Raw genomic sequence first — 20,533 nt, 5'->3', positions numbered from 1 at the left:
TAATTCTTCAAGGACAAGGATCACATCTTTTACTTTTTTTTTTTTAATGCTCTTTTATTCTTACCACAGTTCCATGAATGCCAGAGTAAAATTGGGGCATGCTGATAGAAGATTTGTGTATCATTATTGTGGATTGAGTTACCAGTATGAGAGCTTAGATCAGAACTCACACAGTGAATGAAGAGCTCGTAGCGTCACTAACAAGGCAATGGTCCTTTGCACAGCATTTTCATGGTGTTTTTCAGTTTAGAAAAGCACAGTCACATACGTTTTTCTTATTTGACTCTCAGAATGATCTTGGAAGCCAGGACAGGAAGTGCATTCACTATTTCATACAAGAGAATCTGTGAGTCCACACAGTGGATGGTGGAGGCAGCCTCTAACCCACATGTGATTCCAAACAGATGCGGGGGGGGGGGTGTGTGTGTCCTATTACTACATTACCTTCTCTCTCAGAATAGAGCTTGCGCCTCTTCATCTGGAGTTTGGTTGTACGAGTGTTTGTGATTGCATACACATGTAATGAAGGACTCAAAAATAGTAAATCCATTAATGTAAGCCTTCTATGCATTTATTTTATGGATGAAGTGTACAAATCATTTTCATATAGTTTCTAAGATTTTTTTTCAGTAAGTTCTTTTATATAGTGTAAATAATAATTATCTAAATTAGTACTTTTTTCCAAAGTTTGAATTTTCCATGTTAGATTATTTACCTAGGGCATATAATTCCATAATACATCTAGAAATTCAACATACTTTTATAATATATGGGAAGTTCACTTTATACCTTCTAAATTTTCCTTACTAGATAGTTAGGTTTTCTAAACTCAGATGGTTTATAACTAGAAAAATTTCACAACTTTAAAAAAAAAAAACAGCTTCATTCTCTGAGCTGTCAGTTTTTCTGTTCATAAACTGTGTTACAAGCTGCCATTTTATAATAACTTCCTAAAGGAAGCAAAATACAATCAAATATGTCACCATAAATAGAAAATTATTGTTTGAAATTTGATATTTGGAAACATTTTAGCATTTATTTCATTCAAAATTAAGGTTAAAATAAAACAAAATGAAGAATATCCCCCAAATAAATATACATGCGAATTTTAGACCTGAATTAGATTTTTCACACAAAAAAAGTTTAAGCCAGAATCATAGAGAACTAGAGCTAGAAGTGCCGCTACAAATATCGTATGTCTTCCCTCTCACCATTTAACAGGTGAGGAAACTGAGGGCCAAGAGCTAGGTTAATTGCTGCATTCTGCACAGCAAGTGTGGAAGGCCCACGACTGACATCCTAGTCAGTTCCCTTGCTGTCACAGCATGCTGCCTCTCTTGCTTTCCTTTTTTGAATATATAATGATAGTAATAGCTAGTGAGTATTGAAAGTTCACTGTGTGCCAGGCACTACTATAAATGTTTTACATGTATCATCTCATTTAATCCCCGCAGCAACCCTATGAGGTAGATACAATTGTCCCTATTATATAGATGAGGAAACAAATAATGCACATGCGGGTCTCTATCTTTAGGATGAAAAGTAGAAATACTTCTTTTTTCATTAACTTCTGTCTTCTAATTTTTCATTAGTTTGTTTAGATTATGATGGTATTCAATAACCTCTTAAAAATTTGGTTATATCCATAATGAAAACCTTTGTAGTAGGATTATTGCTGGCATTTCATTGTGATTATATACTATGTATCACTTTACCTACCTCCTAACTGGTCTCCTAACTTTTAGCCTTACTCTCCTTCTGTCCTTCCTTCTTGCTGCATATTATGGCAGAATTAGCTTTTGAGAATGCAAGTCAGATCATATTGCTTTCCTGCTAAGACTGTGTATGGCCTTTGCCAGTGTCAGTCACACTGAAGGACCAGATGTGCATAGGATTGCAGGTGCAAGAGTTTTGGTGAACTGTACAGCTATTTGGTAATAACAGCTGAATCTGCAAGATGAAATGCTCCCTAGTCAAGACATAGAGGGGCCAACAGAAAAATGGGCAAATGATATAAATAGTTGTAGAAAAGGAGTCAAAACTGCTGTAAAACAAAATGTTCAGCCTTACTCATGATAAAAGGAATACACATGGGCTTCCCTGGTGGCACAGTGGTTGAGAGTCCGCCTGCCGATGCAGGGGACACCGGTTCGTGCCCCGGTCCGGGAGGATCCCATATGCCGCGGAGCAGCTGGGCCCGTGAGCCATGGCCGCTGAGCCTGCGCGTCCAGAGCCTGTGCTCCGCAACGGGAGAGGCCACAACAGTGAGAGGCCCGCATACCGCAAAAAAAAAAAAAAGGAATACACAATCTAACACAAACCAATTATAAAATATCCCTGAAAGGATACATTAGAAAACCATTTGTCTTTGACCAGGGGAACTCCATGGTAGGAGATGGGGTATATATTTTTTAAGCTTTTGGAATTTGTAGACAGTTACACAAGTACTGGAGTACTGTGGATCCCACATATTTAAATAAAAACACAAATGTAGAAATAAAAACCAGCTTGTTCATGCTAGTTGGAAACTACACCTGAATACATGGGGTATTCGGGAGTTAAAAGATACTCGTGGCAGTTGATAAACCAGAAAGTTACCATCACACTGTCTTCCTTTTGTGTGTACATGTCAGATTACAGAACATTTTCAGGTGCTCAGTTGCTCTCGCAGCAACCTCATCTGCATTTTAAGGTGAGGAAACTGAGCCTCAGATAAATTACGATTCACCTAAGGTCACAGAGCCAGTTTTGATCAGTTCACACACTGCAGTATATTTATTTACGTATCTGTCTACTCTACCGGATTCTGAGCTAGCGACACAAACAAAGCTGTAACGTAGGCCTTCTATTCCCAGTTGACTGCCTCTCGATGCTTGTAGTTCAGAAAAAAGTCAGTGAAATTATGTCACCTCCTTTCATTGTCTTGGGGAATACATGAAAGGGATGAGTCTCACCAAAAATATAAAACAAGGTTTCAGAAACGTCTTGTAAGTGGTGCCATTGCAAAAGCATACAGAGAAAAAAAAGATAGCTTTCCAATTTTAATTTCTATGGAAGGAGGTGGATTCCATACTCCACAGAACCTTGTTGTTGGAATTTGATGTTGCTACACATTCCATTTGGATTAGCTTTAACATTCTACCTCTTTTGGAGCCTTTTGACGAACTTGATTTTCTGCAAAATTCCAGTGATGAGTGAGACAGTTCAAGTGGATCATGGCATATATATATTTTTTTTTAAGGATTGAATAAAGAGTCAGAAATAAATAACTTGCCCAGATAAGAATTCTTAGAAGTCATTTGAACAAACCTCAAGCTTATAGTAAGTGTCCAAGAGGCAGCAATAACTTAAGGATGTGCTGTGTTACCAGCAGTTCTAAATCCTTCAGCATGGACACTTTCTTGGTTGAAGTGAAATTTAATGCTAAAAAACGGACATGTATTATTTTCCTTAACTAATGAAGAAGAAAGCAGCCATTCTCGAAAGAGAGAAAGGAAGAAAAACGTATACAATCTGTATGGAATTTAAACACTTTTTTATTAAACAGGACTCTATATGAAACTCTTGAGAATTTTATAGTCAGGCTTAGATAAATATTTCATGTTACATCTTAAGATGCAATCATTTATAGTAATTTTAGCACTCTGATTTCTGTTTGTTTTCAGATTTGAAAAAGCAAACATTTTCTATGATGATTTATATCTGGGAGCCGCCAATTGAGCCCAATTTCACATGACTTTATCTTTATAAATAAATGAAATAGGATAATAAGGAACAGCTCTACTTACTTGTATTTTATGTCTATCTTTTTAGACAGAAGCAGTGTTAGAAAATCTCTTTTTTTTTCTTACTGAAATGTAAACCATGGCCTTTGTAAAGGCCCTACTCTGTTTAACCCCCTAAATTTAAGCTGGCCTTGGATCCAGGCATCACCTTCCCCTCCGGCTGCCTCAGGAGACTCTCCTTCTCAAGCTACTGCTCTCAGTTCTCCTCTGGAGTAGGTGGAAACCTGCCCCCTCTCTGCACTCACCCTGTACGAAAGCCTTCAGCTGACACCCGTGAACTCTCACCAACTATTAACTCCTGGGTTCTGGGAGGTTTTTTTCAAACTGCCCTTTGTTAGTTTTCTGGTTTGATGATTTATCTTTTTCTTAGTTACATGTCTTGATTTGGGGTATTCTTTGTCTAAATGCGTATTCACAGTTCATTCTATGTACTTGCTTACATTTGGCTGAACTACTGATGATGGCAATGTACCTTGACTTTATAGTCCTGCACAATTGAAAGATGTATTTTCTTTATCCATTTGTCCAGCTACCTGCTAAGCACCTACTGCGCTGTGCTCAGCACTCTGAGTACAGGAGGAATTTAATACTCATTCTTTCAGCACGTAGTTTTTGATACCTACTACGCGCCAGACGCCCTGCTGGGCACTGAGAATGCAGCAGAGGGCACGTCCATGATCCTTGCCTTCTTGGGGCTTATGTTTTAGTGGGGAAGAGAGAGCTTAAGTGAGTCAGAAATAAAGTAAGATGATCACATGTTATGAAAAGCACGTGAGGAGAACGGGTGGCGCCACCAGGGCAGTCAGGGAAGGTGGACCTGGGGGACAGGAAGGAACCGGCAGTAGGACGCTCTCGGAAGAGGGAACGGGAGAGAGTAGGCTCTATCAAGGGAAGGAGCTTGACGTTATCTTCTAGGAAGCATGAGAAGGCCAGTGGACTTCAGGGTAGTGAGAAGGAGAGAAAACTATAGGAAGTGGGGTTAAAGTGAGAAAGGCAACCCCAGACCACAAAAGAGCCCACAGACCATAGTCAGATGCTGGCATTTTGTTCCAGGTCTAATGAGAACCCTGGTGGCAGGATGGTTATACAGAGAAGATACGCTCTGATTTCCTTTTTTTATTCCTGAAAAATCATTCTGGCGGCTTTGTGAAAGTGAACCAAAAGGCACAAAAACGGGGCAGGGCTGAGAGGGGTGAGCCAGACCATGACCATGTCTGGTCATGGGAGAGAAGATGGTAGCTGGGCGGCTTGGCTTTTGTAGATGAGGAAATGGAGAAGAGGCGTGACCCCAAGATACATCTTGGAAGTAGAGGCAACAGACGTGCCAGTGGGTCCATCACACCATAGGACATCGGGGCGGGAGGAAGGAATCGTGGGTGGCACACGGGGGTGAGTGGTGGTCCTGTTTTGGCAATGGGGAGAACTTTACGGGAGGAAGTCAGGGTCTGTTTGGAATAGCAGGGTACACTTCAGACCCTCCACTTGTGTGCAGTTCCCCCCCCCCGATGGGTAGTATGAATCAGGTGGTAAGTCTGCAGGACTATAGGAGTCACGGTGAACAATTGTGGCCCCAGGAGATCCGAGGGGAGAAAAATGGTTATGTGCCGGGGAGAGCTGGGTGCTGACCTGGGCTTGAGAGGGGGGTGGGATGTCTGAGTGAGCGGGGACACGTGGCCCAGAGATCAGGAAGTGAGCCGAGGCTCTGAGGGGCGTGCACACGTCCAGCCAGGCAAGAATGGAGGTTGGGAGAGGTTAAGGTTATTGGCCTGTTCACCTTCGTCTCCTTTTCCCTAGTTCATGTCCACAGTCCATCGGGTTCCCAGGAACTCTAGTGAGAGTTCAGAGTGAGGACTCGGGTAGCCCCTGGGCCCTCTCACATCCTCCACACTGGGTTTGAGATGTCTTTAGTTGTTCTTTAGGGGAATCCCACAGCACCAGTCTTCTCCCATCTACCTTTGACACAATTCCATGTTCACTTTTGTCACCTGCATTTATATATTTCCATTTATTTCTCACTTAGGTTTTATGGCAGGCACACAAAGAAACCCTCAGATGTCTCAATATGGACCTCAACAGACAGGACCATCCATGTCGCCTCATCCTTCTCCTGGAGGCCAGATGCATCCTGGAATCAGTAGCTTCCAACAGAGTAACTCAAGTGGGACTTACGGTCCACAGATGAGCCAGTATGGACCACAAGGTAAAAACGTTTCTCCAAAATGCACTGCAGTAGGTTGTAGAAATGTTGTTTATATGTTAGTCCTTCAAGACCTTAACGTTATAAACATCTTTTAAGATCCAGTTATTTGTTACCTGACAGATTTGTGAGGTTAATGCAAACCCACAGTCCTTCAGTTGCCCGTAGTGATGGGAAGAATAATTATAGCAACTATTCATTAAGCATTCATGCATCAGACACTGTGGTAAGTGCCCTTCATACGTGTGCTGTTAATAATGAAGGAGTAAAGCCTGTTTCTGCAGTGTAGCTCTAAATGCTTGTCCTCAAAAAGTTTCTGATTTAAAACCTAGTTTCATTATGTTGTATTCTAACTTTGTCCCCTGCCTCTCTGTAATTCTGTTTGTAACAATATTCTCACTACTCAGAAGGATTTCATGTGTCTCCAGATGAAATCTCTCATCTCTCTTCATCTAATCTGTCTCCAAAGTGCTCCCTCAGGTAAATAATAGTTCTGATTTTCACAGTCATTACCAGTTTTACTCTTAGAAGGCAGGACAAAGCCTGAAATGGACATGTCTTTCAAAAAGGAAAGAGTAGAAAAATAAGTGAAACTTGGCCCCAAAGACACCATTTTCATTCTGCCTTCCTGAACATTGACATCTGTTTTGTCTTACACATGCAGAATCCTTTTATCAGGGTTTTTAACCTGATATATATATTTTTTTCTAAGTCACTTTTGGCACTAAGGCATCTGAAATTAGCACCTTCTTTATATTTTGTTTCTTTAAATTAGACATTAATGGATACTTTCGAGAGAATGAGCTAAGCTGGCACAATTCCCAGAGCTTCCTCATTTCTGAAAATACCAGAATATTCTGAGTGAAGACAATGCCCAGTAGGAAACTGTAGTAAAATGTTCGCTGCCTCCACAACAAAGTCGGATCCCCTGACTTAATAAAGCCTTAATATATCTGAGAGCTTTTCTGTCTGTCTGGAAAACGTGCTGTGTTGAGGACCTTTGGGCTTCTCCGGCCATCAAATAAGTGCCTGCCAGGCCAGACGATTCTTTGAGGAGGCCAGGCACCTTCTCGGCTTTTTACCTGGTGTTTCTCAGAAAAGCTTTCCTTACTTCACGGTTTGAAAATTGTCTTGTTTTCTGAAGATCTCTTTCAGAAGGATTTTAAGCACCTTCAGTACTGTCAATGTAGCACCATCGCCTTGCCTTACGTTGCTCTGTCATTTTACTTAACAGCTATTTCTGTTGTTGGGAAAACTATATTAAAACACCCAAAGCAACATTTTTCCATGGCCCCTTCCTGCCTCTGTCCATGTGCGTGTAGTCAGAGTGGATACAGACGTGGGTTTTGCTTGATTCCCTTCCCACCATGTCATAAATGGATTTCTGTGTTGTGAATTCCAGTAAGCTCTAGGAATTTAAGGTCCCAGTTGACAGTAAGCGTCTGCCCAGTTCCCCATCAGCCCCAGGTAGTTGTGACATGGGGCAGTTTGTCGCTGAGCTAAGGCAGGACGTGTCACTCCGCTGTGAAAGCGCCTACTTGCCCGCTGCACCTGCTCAGTGGGTAACTTCAAAACTGGGGGGCTTTGGCTATCAGGAAAGGAAGAAGACTTTAGTGAAAGTTGGAAAGGCAGTTTATAAGTTGTGATATGCACAGAAAATGTGGACTTTTGTTCAGAATATAACTGGAGAATCCTGGAGGTCAGGACCTTATTCTCGGAATTAGGGAGGCCTGGGATCTAACCACTACCACTCACTAGGGCTTCCTGTAATCTTCAGAACTGGTTTCTCTACTCTTAAATAATTCACTCTTGCATTCTCGTCCTCTGCTGCTCTCAAATAAGGGAAAGTGGAGCCTTGGACTATCTGATGAGTCTTTTGTGAACAGCTGTGAAAGCACTTATGCTTTAGGAGTTAGGTAATAACACAAAAGGTAATTTCTATAGAATGGATTTATTTTCTGAAAAAAACCCTCAGTTTTTTGGAATCATTGAATGTTAAGATTCTTTTTTTTTTTAATTTATTTATTTGGCTGCATTGGGTCTTAGTTGCAGCACATAGGATCTGCGTTGTGACACACTCGGGCTCTTCGTCGCACCGCGCAGGCTTCTCTCTAGTTGTGGCGTGTGAGCTCTAGAGCACGGGCTCAGTAGTTGCAGCGTGCTGGCTTAGTTGCCCTGCGGCACGTGGGATCTTAGTTCCCCAACCAGGGATCGAACCCACCGCCCCTGCTTTAGGGAGGTGGATTCTTAACCAGAGGACCACCAGGGAAGTCCCAAGATTCTTGATTTAGGAGCACTGCACCCGTGAGGGTTCTCACCCAAACTTGTGTGCCCTTGGAAAGTTGCTTACTCTCTAGGATTTACTTTTCCTATAGAAAATGGGAAAATTAGATTGTGTTACCTTGGAAGTTGCTTCTAATTCTAATATTCTGAGTCTAAATTTTGCTTCAACTCCAGGGCCTTTTATGTTAATGCGGCCCACTGGATCCACTGCGTAACATGTTGGTTATGTAGACAAGAAGGTTTTTGTTTTGGGTTTTTTTTTAAGGCATAAATGCTGAGTTTAGGTTGACATTAGAGATAATTTAAAATAAGGCTGATAATTTCCATACACAGCACTTTCTAACTTTGAAAAAAAGTGCCTGCCCATTTGTGCTCTCGGCAATGTTCTCCTTCCAAGAGGCATCTCTAGCACATTCCACTTTGAGGCGTGTCCCCTCCTGGGTTCCTTGACTGGCTCCCAGTGCTCTGTGTGCAAATCAGAGCTGTTTGCTTTCCTCCTTGTATTCTCCTCTCCTCGGCAAACACTGAATGACAGGAAATTACGCTTGTAACCTGTATCACTCAATTCAGTAAATGTTCTTACCTTTACATTTCTCTTGGTTGATCCTTTTAAACAGAGACCCAAATGAAGTATTTTTTTTTCTTTCTCTTAATTAACTACTCAAATTATTAGTAAACTATTCAGCTTACATCTTCGCGTTACACGTTTTGATGTCTGGAAGGAATCGCTTGTGCAGCGACCCACTGGGTCATCAGTCACATCTTCTATGTTACTAACTAGATGGCTTTCTTCTGGGCTGGTTTCGTTTTTAAGAGATCTCAGGGGAAAATATTTTACCGTCTCTTTTTGCTATAACCTTTTTGCTGTCAGGAGCAGCTTCTTCAAAATTACTAGTAACAACCAGCAACGTTTATTAAACACTCCTGGGTCCTGGTCTCGGTGTTTTTCATATATTAACTCATTTAATCCTCACAACATGCTGTGGTATAGGTACTGTTATTACTCCACTTGACAGAGCAGGAGACTGAGGCGTGCACCACATACACGCCTCTGCCCCCGGCACACAGTGGGACGCCAGGATTCCAATGCAGACGCACTTTCCCATTTTTATTAATTAACAGGAAGCCCGTGACGTGATCCCGTTTCGCAAAGGAGCAGGTTAAGTAATTTACGCACAGCCCCACAGCTGGTAAGAGCAGAGCCAGGGTTCACACCGAGGGAGACTCCAGAGGCCACTCGCAGAGCCACCGGGGCGTCGCTTCCCAGGCCTGAGATGTACTCCTTCCCTGCCGTTCCTTCGGTGGGTGGGCGAGAGAGAAGGAAGCAAAAGGCAAAAACCACTGGCCTTCAAGGAGCGAGGAACTTTTGGGGAATACAAAAATACTAGAGATTAAGGAAAAACATAACTATTAAGAAGAAATTTTTAGAAGTGTACATGAATACTGTAGAATCTGAATTATTAAACGTATAACGGGGCTTCCCCCTTTGGCTCGCGTTTCTCTCTGCGCCCCTTTTTCTCGACGCTGCTATTTTGAGCTCCTCCGCCCGGCGGGGTGACAAAGGCGACGCTGCTATTTTGAGCTCCTCCGCCCGGCGGGGTGACAAAGGCGCCGCCGCCGGCGTTTTCTACGTTTTCTACCCGCGGCTCCGCCACCCGGCCGGCCCCCTCGGCACCCACAGAATCCCCGAGGCCCCAAAGCACCTCCCGAAAGGATGCGCCGAAGAGGGGCAGCTTTCCTCGCCCCGAAGTGCGCTGGCTCCTCGACGGTCTCCCAACAGCTGCTAGGTCATCATCGAGGCCACCATGCCCCCTCCCCTCCTACAAAAGGCGACCTTGAGCGCCGGTAACAGGAAACACCCAGTCAGTTTCGGACAAATATCAAAATACCCTAATGGGATGAAGCCAATCTAAATGTGTAAAAATGTTTAATCGCAGTATACTTGATGAAATAGTACTTTTCTACCTTCAAGCAAGCACATGTCAAATAACTACCCTTACAAACTGTTTGCAGTAGAAAGGGCCATAGAGACTTGCTCTAATAAATAGAAAGCAGTTATGTAATTGACATGTTAATTATTAATAAGTGCATTTGTATGGGAAAAAGGGAGCGGAAATCAATTTCATCTTCACAGTCTTTCTATTCCTAAGGACAGACACTGTCTTGTTTGTGTGTTCTCTAGAACAGTGTCTGTCACAGGCTGTCCACAAGTGTTTTTGGCATGTTTGTCACTAATTGCAAAAAGTGAGGGTCTAGCCTTAGTTTTGCAAGGAATTAGGAGTATTACCTTGGGCAACTAACAGGGATTCGGAGCCTAGATTCCCCTCCAGTTATCACTGCCTTGTATGTTAGTGTCTGGGCCACCACTTACAGCTACACACGTTGTACAATGACTCAGCCTTGGTTTTATGCCTTAATTTGTATAGTGTGTCTTAGGAAGCAGGGAATTTCTAAGTAGGTGAGTCTGAAGAACGTTTTATTCCTAAATAACTTGGTCAAAGAGGCTTTTCGGAAGGGTTTACCGTGTTTTTCTCTAAAATAAATAAGATGCCATAGGAACTCTTCCTTCTTCATTCATTAAAATGTTTCTCACAGATTCAGCAAAGGCAAACTTCAATAATACCTAGTTGAAATGAATGCAGTTCCAAAATAGTGAATTGCACATTAATAATCTTACAGCTGTTTCAGTTCGGAGGAACAACATATAAATGTCACCAGTTGGCAGCCCACTGGCTACTTGAAGAGTGCCTTACAGGCCCATGACAACCTTGGTGTCACCATGACCCAAGATTTCAGTCTCTGCTCTTACTCTCAAATTAAACTAAATTCAGCCTCTCTTCTACAGAAGTGAGATGTGTCTGCCACATGGATTCATTTTTTCTCCCCGTGGACAGTGCTGCAAATTGGAGATCTTGTTCTTTGGCTTTCCAAAGGCTCATTTCTGTGCAGATCACTCCCCCTTCGGTTTCACTCATTTTTTTTTTCTTAAAACAGTTTGTAATATACTTGATATGTTCACTGCTTCCTGTTACCTTTATTTTATGGTTAAATGGACATTGCTAGGCAAAAGTATTAATTCCATATTCTATACGACTTTGTTAAAAAATTCTAAATCTTTATCTTGCTCACAGTAGCAAAAACAGATTGTAGTAGATCATTTTACAGCAAAAGGTGGTTAATGCCATGTTCTTTTGGTGCTCAAATTTAGCCTTCAAGTTAAAAGGTTTAAGCATGAATTTTTCTTAGCAGACTGATAATCATCGTGATTTTATCAAAACCTGGGAATTAGGGAAGAAGTAAGGAAAACAAAGTACAAATCAACTTTAAGAAAGAAAAAGAAAAAACATAAAGCAACATTGATTTTGACTAGTGTGAAGCTAATTACTTTACGTTGCTTATTAAAATCAACAGCACACAGAGTGCCAGCATCCCCTCCCCTCACTGAATGACTAAGCACCTCGTGGGGCGTGGTCATCCGGTGGGCTTGTACCGCAGACCTGGATCATGACAATTGTGGATGGCAGTGCAGAAATGCAGGATGTGGACGTGCAGCTTTGCTTTACATCTTAGCAAGGTGCCTTTTCCTGAGGCTCACAGCTCTGCCATTTTTTTCAAATGTTTGTTTGAAAAGAAATGACCGGTTTTCAAATCTTTAAGAGTTGGTACCATGGGTCCTTTCAGAAGGCTTCCTGCACCTGCCGTCAGGTGAAGCAGATCAGAGCTCTCCCTCCAGGGGGCGCCGTTCCCATGCAGTCTGTGGGTGTGCACAGGGCACAGCAGCTCTGAGCCTAGGGAGGACGCAGGTGCTCAGGCACCTGTGACAACAGTGACTGAGAATCCTTCGTTCCTTACCGTAGGGATTTTACTGTTTTATGCCAAATTTGGCTCTTGAATTAAGATAATACAATTTTACATTTTTTAGGTTAGTACTTACTTTTTCTTATACTTTGTTTGAGAAATAAATTTAATATCTGTGCATCTTGAAAGTAAAATTAGACATATGATGCAATATATAATAAAACGAATTTCACTGATTGAAAAGTTATCTTCCATTAATATTGGAACAGATTCTGTCTATTCCTTGACAGATTCTAACCATTGTCAGTGTCCAGCAATAGTTACTGTTAATATTTTTTTCCTCACAGCAATCACACGAGATAGAGAATCTTGTACCACGCCCTTTTTGCAGATGAGGAAACTGAGCATTGTGTGTGAAATGTCTGCATGTGTGTGGCCTTTCTGAAGGCCACACACACGCAGACATTTATGCCCCTGCTCCTTGAGGGCCTGTGCTCTCAAGACTCACTGCTCTGAAGTTAGATACTAGCATCGGACCTACCCATATGTCCCCCAAGCCTGTGTGTGACGTCAGCCTTGGCGGTGGTGGTTTCTCCAAAGATCCTCTTCTACACGGAGGCAGCCTGCACGCACACAGCTCCCTTCCCCGCGTGGCTTTCCTCTGTCACTGGCTCAGGGACCTGCCCTCTCCACTCTGTGTAAGTTCTCCCTGCTTTGTTCTCCTTCAGAGCACTTGACACCACACGACACGCTCTAGATTTGTTTATTAGCCTGTCTCCTGCCACCAGAATGTAAGCTCTTTGCCTTTGCTCATTGCTGAATCCCCATCTGTTAGCACAGAGCTGGCATATTAGAGGCTCTTGAGAACTGTTTCCTAAACGGATGAAGACAGAGAGTGTTCCAGAGACACTGGTATGCCTTCTTGACCCTGCGTTGTTGCTTGATGGGTATTGGGTTGACTGCTCAATGCTTAAGAATTATCTTTGGGAGATAGCACTAAGGATCACGGTTGTCTGTTTTCTCTGTGCTTTGATATTTTCTGTATTGCACTTGCATCCCTGTATAATTAAATTTTTAAAGGAGTTAAAATTTGTAATATATATGGGGAAAAACTACCAAAAGTAACATATGTGGGAAGAAAACTACCAAAACTACTGAAGTCATACTGTAAGGTAATGGGTCTTTTCTCCTCTTTTACAAGCTTTATGTAATATTATTATTATTTTTACATTTTGGAGACTTTTTAAAATGCATGTTGACCTAGGAAAAATATGGTGTCATATATCAGTTCAAAAGATAAATTATCGCTATTCCCACAAATAGTAGGATTTAATGCAACTTGGGGTAGGTTCACTTTCATTTTGAATCTGCATTTGTGGTCTTCTTTACTCAGTCAGTTTCTCTCCTAAAGCAGTGGCTGAAAGTATAGCATTGTGAGATCAGTCTGAGAGAAAGGTAGCGTGGGAAGAAGGTTTTTTAAATGTAACCTTTTTTTGCACAGCAAGGATCTTACATACATGAAAAATACTCTCAAAATCATTTGTCATTAGAGAAATGAAAATTAAAGCCACAACAGTATCCACTACACACCTACTGGAATGGCTAATATTTTTGAAAAATCGGCAATATCCAGGATGTACAGTAGAGCAATTAGAACTCTCATGTATTGTAGTGGAGTTTCTTACAAAGTTAAAAATACACTTATCATACAACCTAGCACTCTCATCCCTGGAGTTTACCAAGAGAGATGAAACATATATCCACTCAGACACCTGTGTGCAAATGTCAACAGCTTTGTTCGTGATTGCCAGAAACTGGAAACAGCCCAAATGTTCACAGAATAGAATACTACTCAGCAGCAAAAGGGAACAAACTGCTGATATGCACGACATTATGGGTGAATTTGAAAAGCATGGTGCTGAGTGAAAGGAGCCAGACACAGTACACTATGACTCTATTTGTATGACATCCTGGGGAAGGCAAAACTGTAGGAAGAGAAATCAGATCAGTGGTTGCCAGGAGTGGGGATGAGATTGACCACAAAATGGCAACTTTTTGTCATGATAGAAATACCCCCTGTCTTAACTGTGCTGGTGGTTATAGGGCATATATGGTTGCTAATGCATATAAATTCTACCTCAATAAACATGACTTAATATTATGTAGTACATGGCTATGTGAAGTGATGATTACTGGCCAAATTTAGCCCTAATTCACGAATATGTTTATCATAGTATATAACTAATTATCCATTTGTTTTTTTCCCACTCAGGGTCAGCTGTCTATTCTATGATTTGTGCACCATTTTACCCTCCACAGCAAAGGGGAATAATATAGGACTTTGCATGTAATAGTTGTTCATGAGTAATTGTTGTATGGTTGAAACTGAGAAGTAAAATAAACGGAAGCATTTAATGATTCAATAAAAGCAGTAAGCTTGGAATATTAATTATAACTAGCAAATTTGAAAACTTAGAGTCAGGTACAGAATTATTTGTGATCCTCTAAAATAATGATGGTGACTTGAATAGAGTCTAGCTCCTGCTTCCTCTGTCTGGTGCTTGAATACAACTCCTGGTGGGTTGAAATCTGAATTCATTTGGTGACCAATTTTCCAAAGCTGGTGTGCCAAGATGAACCCACTTGAAAACTATGGGCTCTCGTACTTGGCTGCAAGACCCGTCCAGCTGAGGTGGGCTGGCCCAGCATCTGCAGCCTTCATTGTGCTTAATGCTGGAACCATCTGTTTTCTGTCAGAGCTAGTGCCAACAAATTACTAATCTATTAGAGAAACATGGAAATAAGATTGCACTTCTCATTCCTGGCTTTTCCTCTCATATTTTGCTTGGCTTACATATTTGGTTTTTGTTTATTTTGGGGAGAAAGATATGTTATCGAGTAGGCAAAGTGGGGTGTGTGTGAATCATTTTTCACTCCTTCCACACATTTTCAAAAAATGATGGAGAAAAAATCATATTAATGCTTATTGATAATAATGGTATTATTGTTGATGGTCACGGTGATAGCTGTCATTTTTTAGGTAGTTCTATGCTTGGCCCTGAACTAGTCACTTTCTACCTATTCCCCGTTACTATTGTTACTTTACCTGGCAAAACTGATGTTCCGAGAGGTTAAGTACCTTGTCCAAGGTCACGCCCTAGGCAGTGTCAGACCAGTATTCAAACCCAGTTTCTAGAGCAGCCTTTATCCGTTGCTGCCTCTTAAGCCATTTAAAGCCTTTAGAAACCATTTTTATCCAGGCATGTGAGTTTAATGAGGAAAGTCTTGAAAGTTTCAAGGAGAAGAAAAGGGGACTTTGTATTTCTTCTACCAAATAGAGGCCTCTATAATTAGAACATATTCCCTTGACATGTGCTGTTGAGTGCCAGTTCGTGAAATCAGCCTAACTGATTGAGGAAAAATAAGATTGGGAGCCCAGCGCTCAATGGGCCTTTCTAAGGACAAGTGCACGCGTGCGTGTATGGGTGTGCATGGTGGCTGTGCTCTGACGCATACTCCCCCCGATTACAGAATGCTTCCTGCTGTGCAACGAAGACCAGCTGCTGAATTGAGCAAAGTGATTGAAACCCAGCTCTTGTCTTCTTAGTACATAAGATGAATGAAAAAGCTAGAAGTCAAGTAGAGGGTTACTGAACATCTCAGTTGTTTCTTTGTGTTCATTAAAATACAGCCCCTGACTGCCAGTTAAACCCAAGGTGCAGGAACCCAGAGTATTTCTCTGTTCCAAGTATGAACGGCTTTCTACTTCAACTATAAGCAGAATTCCACAAAATCAGGGACCTTACTCTCATATAAAACTGCACTGTGGGCATAGTCTGCAACAACCAGGTAAATGCTTGTTTTGTAAAACAAGATTAAAGTGTCATCTCATTTCCTTCAAAAGCAAAGGGTACATATGTTTTCACTGAATACAGTTTCTTACCAGATGAGTCGCTTATCAGGTGTTGAGGGGGGTGGAAACTAGCTGCAGAGCAATAGCAAGAATATGTGAATTGATTTCATTTGTGTTCAAAGTGTAAATGAGTTTGTTTCTTTTTAATAAAAGCAAGAGCCAGAAAGGCACCGCTGGATCTCACTGATGTGATCAGATAATCTGGAAGTGAAGGGCTGTGAGGTCAGTGGGGCGGGTCGGGGGGAGTCTTCAACCTGCTGCAGAGAAGAGTTCCGAGGACTGTGCCCTGAGAAGGCTTCCCACACAGCGTCCTGCCCGTTGTTCTGCATCCCTCCCAACCAGGATGAGCATAAGGGGCCCTTTCCGCGGAGACAGTGTGATGGGAAAACAGACGGGGACCTTCTGTGTGGTCCCTTGGGACGGGAGATTCAGAGCAACCTCAGAACTTTTTATAAAGAACTTTGATAAACAGTGAATGTTTACCTTTTACTTAAAAACAGTATCAGTTTGATTACATCTGCAAAGTATCTTCATGCAAAGGCAGTTTAAATTTGAGGTGCTGGCATAAAAGACTGACTCATAAAAGACTAAAAGTGACTTCCACCGATGCAGTTCCAAGGCACCTGAGGTGATTTATGTTGAGCCTCTCCTGTCCTTCCCTTCCCTTCCCTTTTGTTTTCCTATCCATTCCACCTCCTCGAAGGCCAGTGCCTCGCTCTGTTGTTCCTCTCCAGCCTTTCTTTGGCTTCCAGGGATATTCAGGGGAAGGTAGCTGCTGGCTGTAACAAGTCACTTTTTCTGTGTTGAGGGAGCACTTTCTTAAGAAGCTTGTCCCAAGACCGGGCTGTGGTGGGGCCCAGCAGATGATGGCCACTCTGGCCAGCCGTTGTGTTTGTAACGCAGGGGCTCCTGTTTGTGTGTGTGTTGCATTCCAGCCACGTCAGGGCTGCAGTGGCAGTTTAGTTTTTGCTTGTTTGTTTGCGGTACGCGGGCCTCTCACTGTCGTGGCCCCTCCTGTTGTGGAGCACAGGCTCCGGCCGTGCAGGCTCAGCGGCCATGGCTCACAGGCCCAGCCGCTCCGCGGCATGTGGGATCTTCCTGGACCGGGGCACGAACCCCTGTCCCCTGCATCAGCGGGCGGACTCCCAACCACTGCGCCACCAGGGAAGCCCCCAGCAGTTTAGTTTTGACAGACACCATCTAGCCCAGAAAGCCTAAAGTATTTAGTCTCCAGCCCTTTACAGAAAGTGTGCCCGGCCCGTGGTCTGTGTGAACAGTGACCTTCACACCGTCTCCGGTGAGTAATACACTTCCTAGACAGCCACGTAAGAGAGCTCACGTGAGGCACCTAACAGAGCAAATACCAGTCAGTGCTGAGGAGTCTGGGCTTCTTACAGCTTTGTAGGTGGTCTGCACTTGAGAAAACCTGCTTGCACGACTGTGATGATAATGTGATGTAAGTGTGGTTTTCCTGAAGTATTTGAGAGGCCAGTCGGGTGTGGCCAGTGGACAGCCTGGGTGCAGACTGTGGCTCCGAAGCATTTTAGCCACGTGACCTTGGGACAGGCCACTCAACATCCCTCACCTCAGGCTCCCTAAGGTGAGGATGATGATGACAGGGACCTCTTAGGCTTGATGTAAGCATTAAAGGAGGTAATGCAAAGAACTCGAAACTGAGCTTAGCACACAGTAAATATCAATGGCTGGCTTTTATTATTGTTACTAATCCAATCCAATTTCTGCTGGAAAACCTGGAGAAGCTCCTTCTCACCTTCGGAATAGGTCCCGGGCTTGGAAGCCTGGTATACGGGGGCCTCTTCCCTCTGTTCCCTTCTCACGGCCACACGAAGCTCAGCAGTGACTTGCTCTTGAGTTTGCCCTTTCGCGGTCTGTGCCGTTGTCCACGGCCTCTTCCATAGGTGCTCCCTGCCCTCTTCTGCCTTAATCACCATCCACCAGTAACCCCCTACCATTTTTGCACTCACGTTTGAGATACTTTACACGTTATGTCATTTAATCCTAACAGCTACTCTTCAAGTAGACAGTATTGAAGAGGCTTATCTCTGTTTTACAGAGAAGAGAATGAAACAAAGAAAGATTAAAACGACTTAGCTAAGGTCACATGGTCGGTCTATGTAGGGAGTCTTCCCTCAGCCCCAGTTCTCCCAGATCCCAAAGCCTGCCCCACACGGACGCCTGGGTTGCGACCCAAGGGGGTTTTTCAAAACCTTTCACTCAACGCCCGACCATGGACAACCCCCCGCATCCCCCCCCGACACAGACTTATTCTTCTTTCTCTTACGCTTTTCACAGTGCGTTATCTTTTTGTCTTTGTGTTTGTATTTTTTCTCATCTTACCCCTGGTACTCCACCTTATACACACACACACACACACACACTCTCACACTTAGGTCGTGAGCTTCCTGAGTACAGGAATTGCATTGTATTTAACTTTACATTCCCTGTGCCTAGAACAGTTATGTTATAGAGATGAGGAGACTCTTCCAGAAAGTAGTAAAGACAGGTGGAGAAACACTAATCCATATTCTACAGACACTTATCCTCTTGCATATATTTCATTTCAACAGTCAGCATAGTTTATTGGTTAATTATATGGGTTCCACCATCATTTTGCTTGAGCTTGAATCCTAACCTACTAGCTGTTGACTTTCTTCATTTGTAAGTGGAGTCATGGTCGTATCTACACTTCCTATAATTATTGGAGAAAAGGATGAACTCATTGATGCGCAGCACTTAGCCCAATGTCTCACACATAGTACGGTTCAGCAGTTATTATTATTGAAGTGGCATTATGTATGCCTTCAATTGACTTGAATGTAGTTTATGTGCACTCAATCAAAAGAAAAGGTGTGGAAGGAGAGAGAAAACGAGAATACTGCACTAGTCCAGGCCATTCTACTCCGTGAGCACGTGCCCCATGTGAGCAGAGATGGGAGGTGGGACTGTGGACGCTTATCTCAGTCTGGGACCCTGCCTGCTTCCCATAGTGCCACCATCTCGCTGCGCTGAGTGCCATGCCAGTGCTTGAAACTTATTTTATAAGACGTGGCATCAAGTGCAAACCAGCCACTTTATCCGGCGCTCAAACAAAAGAAGTCTTCCAGACACCAGAGAAAAGCCGACTGTGCTGGATTAATGTCGCATTTCCACGTGACACCTCCTGTGGGGTTTTGAAGGGTAACTTTGACCACACGTGCATGTTTTCTTACACCTCTGAACCCTGTATCATAACTGTCCAGTGTGGTAGTGAGGTAGTGGTGCAGTCTCGGATTGGTGTTCACCTGCGGACTGGGGGCTGAAATACTTATTTCAGTTAAATTTTGGTAAGAGTACGAGGTGCTGGATGTGCTAAAGCACCACTCAGCACTAGCATCCTGTGTCCATTCATAGATGGTTTCAGTGATCAGCCTGGGTTTCCCTCCGTGTTCCAGGGGTCCTGTGTGGCTCTTTGCCTTGGGAATGTGCAGAGAGAGTGTATTTTGAGACTGCCAGCCTCATCAGCGCCAATAGGGGAAAGGGTTAATGAGGATAATGACTAATACTCTGTGTTGATGACATTGTTGGACACAAAGTGGTTCCAGTGAATGTTTTCACAAGTTCAAATATTAAGTAAAAGGCTTTAATTTGTGTTTGATTTTTGTTTAGGTAACTACTCCAGACCCCCAACATATAGTGGGGTGCCCAGTGCAAGCTACAGCGGCCCAGGGCCCGGCATGGGCATCAATGCCAACAGCCAGATGCATGGACAAGGGCCAAGCCAGCCGTGTGGTGCTATGCCCCTGGGACGAATGCCATCAGCTGGGATGCAGAACAGACCCTTTCCTGGAAATATGAGCAGCATGACCCCTAGTTCTCCTGGCATGTCTCAGCAGGGAGGGCCAGGAATGGGGCCACCAATGCCAACCGTGAACCGTAAGGCACAGGAGGCAGCTGCCGCAGTGATGCAGGCCGCTGCGAACTCAGCACAAAGCAGGTATGCCGTCGGGCGGGCGGTCTGTGTGTGGATGTGTGCACACATGCGGAGCCCAGAGCTGCGTCATTCCCGGCTCACATGGGGGTGGAGAGCAACAGAGGGTCCCTTGGCTTGGCCATTCCTTTTGTATTAAATATATTCTGTACCATAAAGGTCAGAGAAGTAAATAACAGGTCATGTTGTATGAGACATGGAAGAAGGAATCATTGGTGGGCAAGTCAGCTGTGGGAGGTTATTTGAAACGGCTGTGAATAGTCACTGCACCAAGCAACCTAGAGCCAGTGGCACGGCGAGTGTCTTTGTGGTTCCACTTAACACAGTGAGGTTTAGGCAGGCAATTCTAGAGCCTAAAAACTGGCTAAAATCTAAAACATTCAAAAAGAACTACTCCCTTTTTTTTTTTTTTACCTCACCATAAAGATCTTTATTAAAATAGAAACTTTGTATGTGTACATATGTGTATTGTGTGTGTTTGTCTAAATGTATATGTGTGAGATTTATTACTTCATGTTCTTATGTTGTATTTTGTTTTTCTGGGCATAGCTCTCTCTCTGTCCAAACCA

The 20,533-nt window shown here is 43.1% G+C and overlaps 1 protein-coding gene across 7 annotated transcripts in view; it reads left to right on the top strand.

The window, feature by feature from the left end:
* Positions 1 to 20,533, top strand: part of ARID1B (AT-rich interaction domain 1B) — a 416,950-nt gene that overhangs the window by 336,603 nt on the left and 59,814 nt on the right. For all 7 annotated transcript variants that reach the window (XM_082633300.1, XM_082633303.1, XM_082633305.1 and 4 more), the window contains 2 exons: positions 5,806 to 5,985; positions 19,643 to 19,970. In XM_082633300.1, coding sequence (XP_082489426.1) covers positions 5,806 to 5,985; positions 19,643 to 19,970 — 508 coding nt within the window. The remainder of the gene's footprint in view (positions 1 to 5,805; positions 5,986 to 19,642; positions 19,971 to 20,533) is intronic.

Source organism: Mesoplodon mirus (assembly GCF_964341445.2).
Source record: "Mesoplodon mirus genome assembly, chromosome: 10".
NCBI classification, from domain to species: Eukaryota; Metazoa; Chordata; class Mammalia; order Artiodactyla; family Ziphiidae; genus Mesoplodon; species Mesoplodon mirus.
The sequence above is the reverse complement of the archived record's forward strand: the minus strand, read 5'-3'. Positions and strand labels throughout refer to the sequence as shown.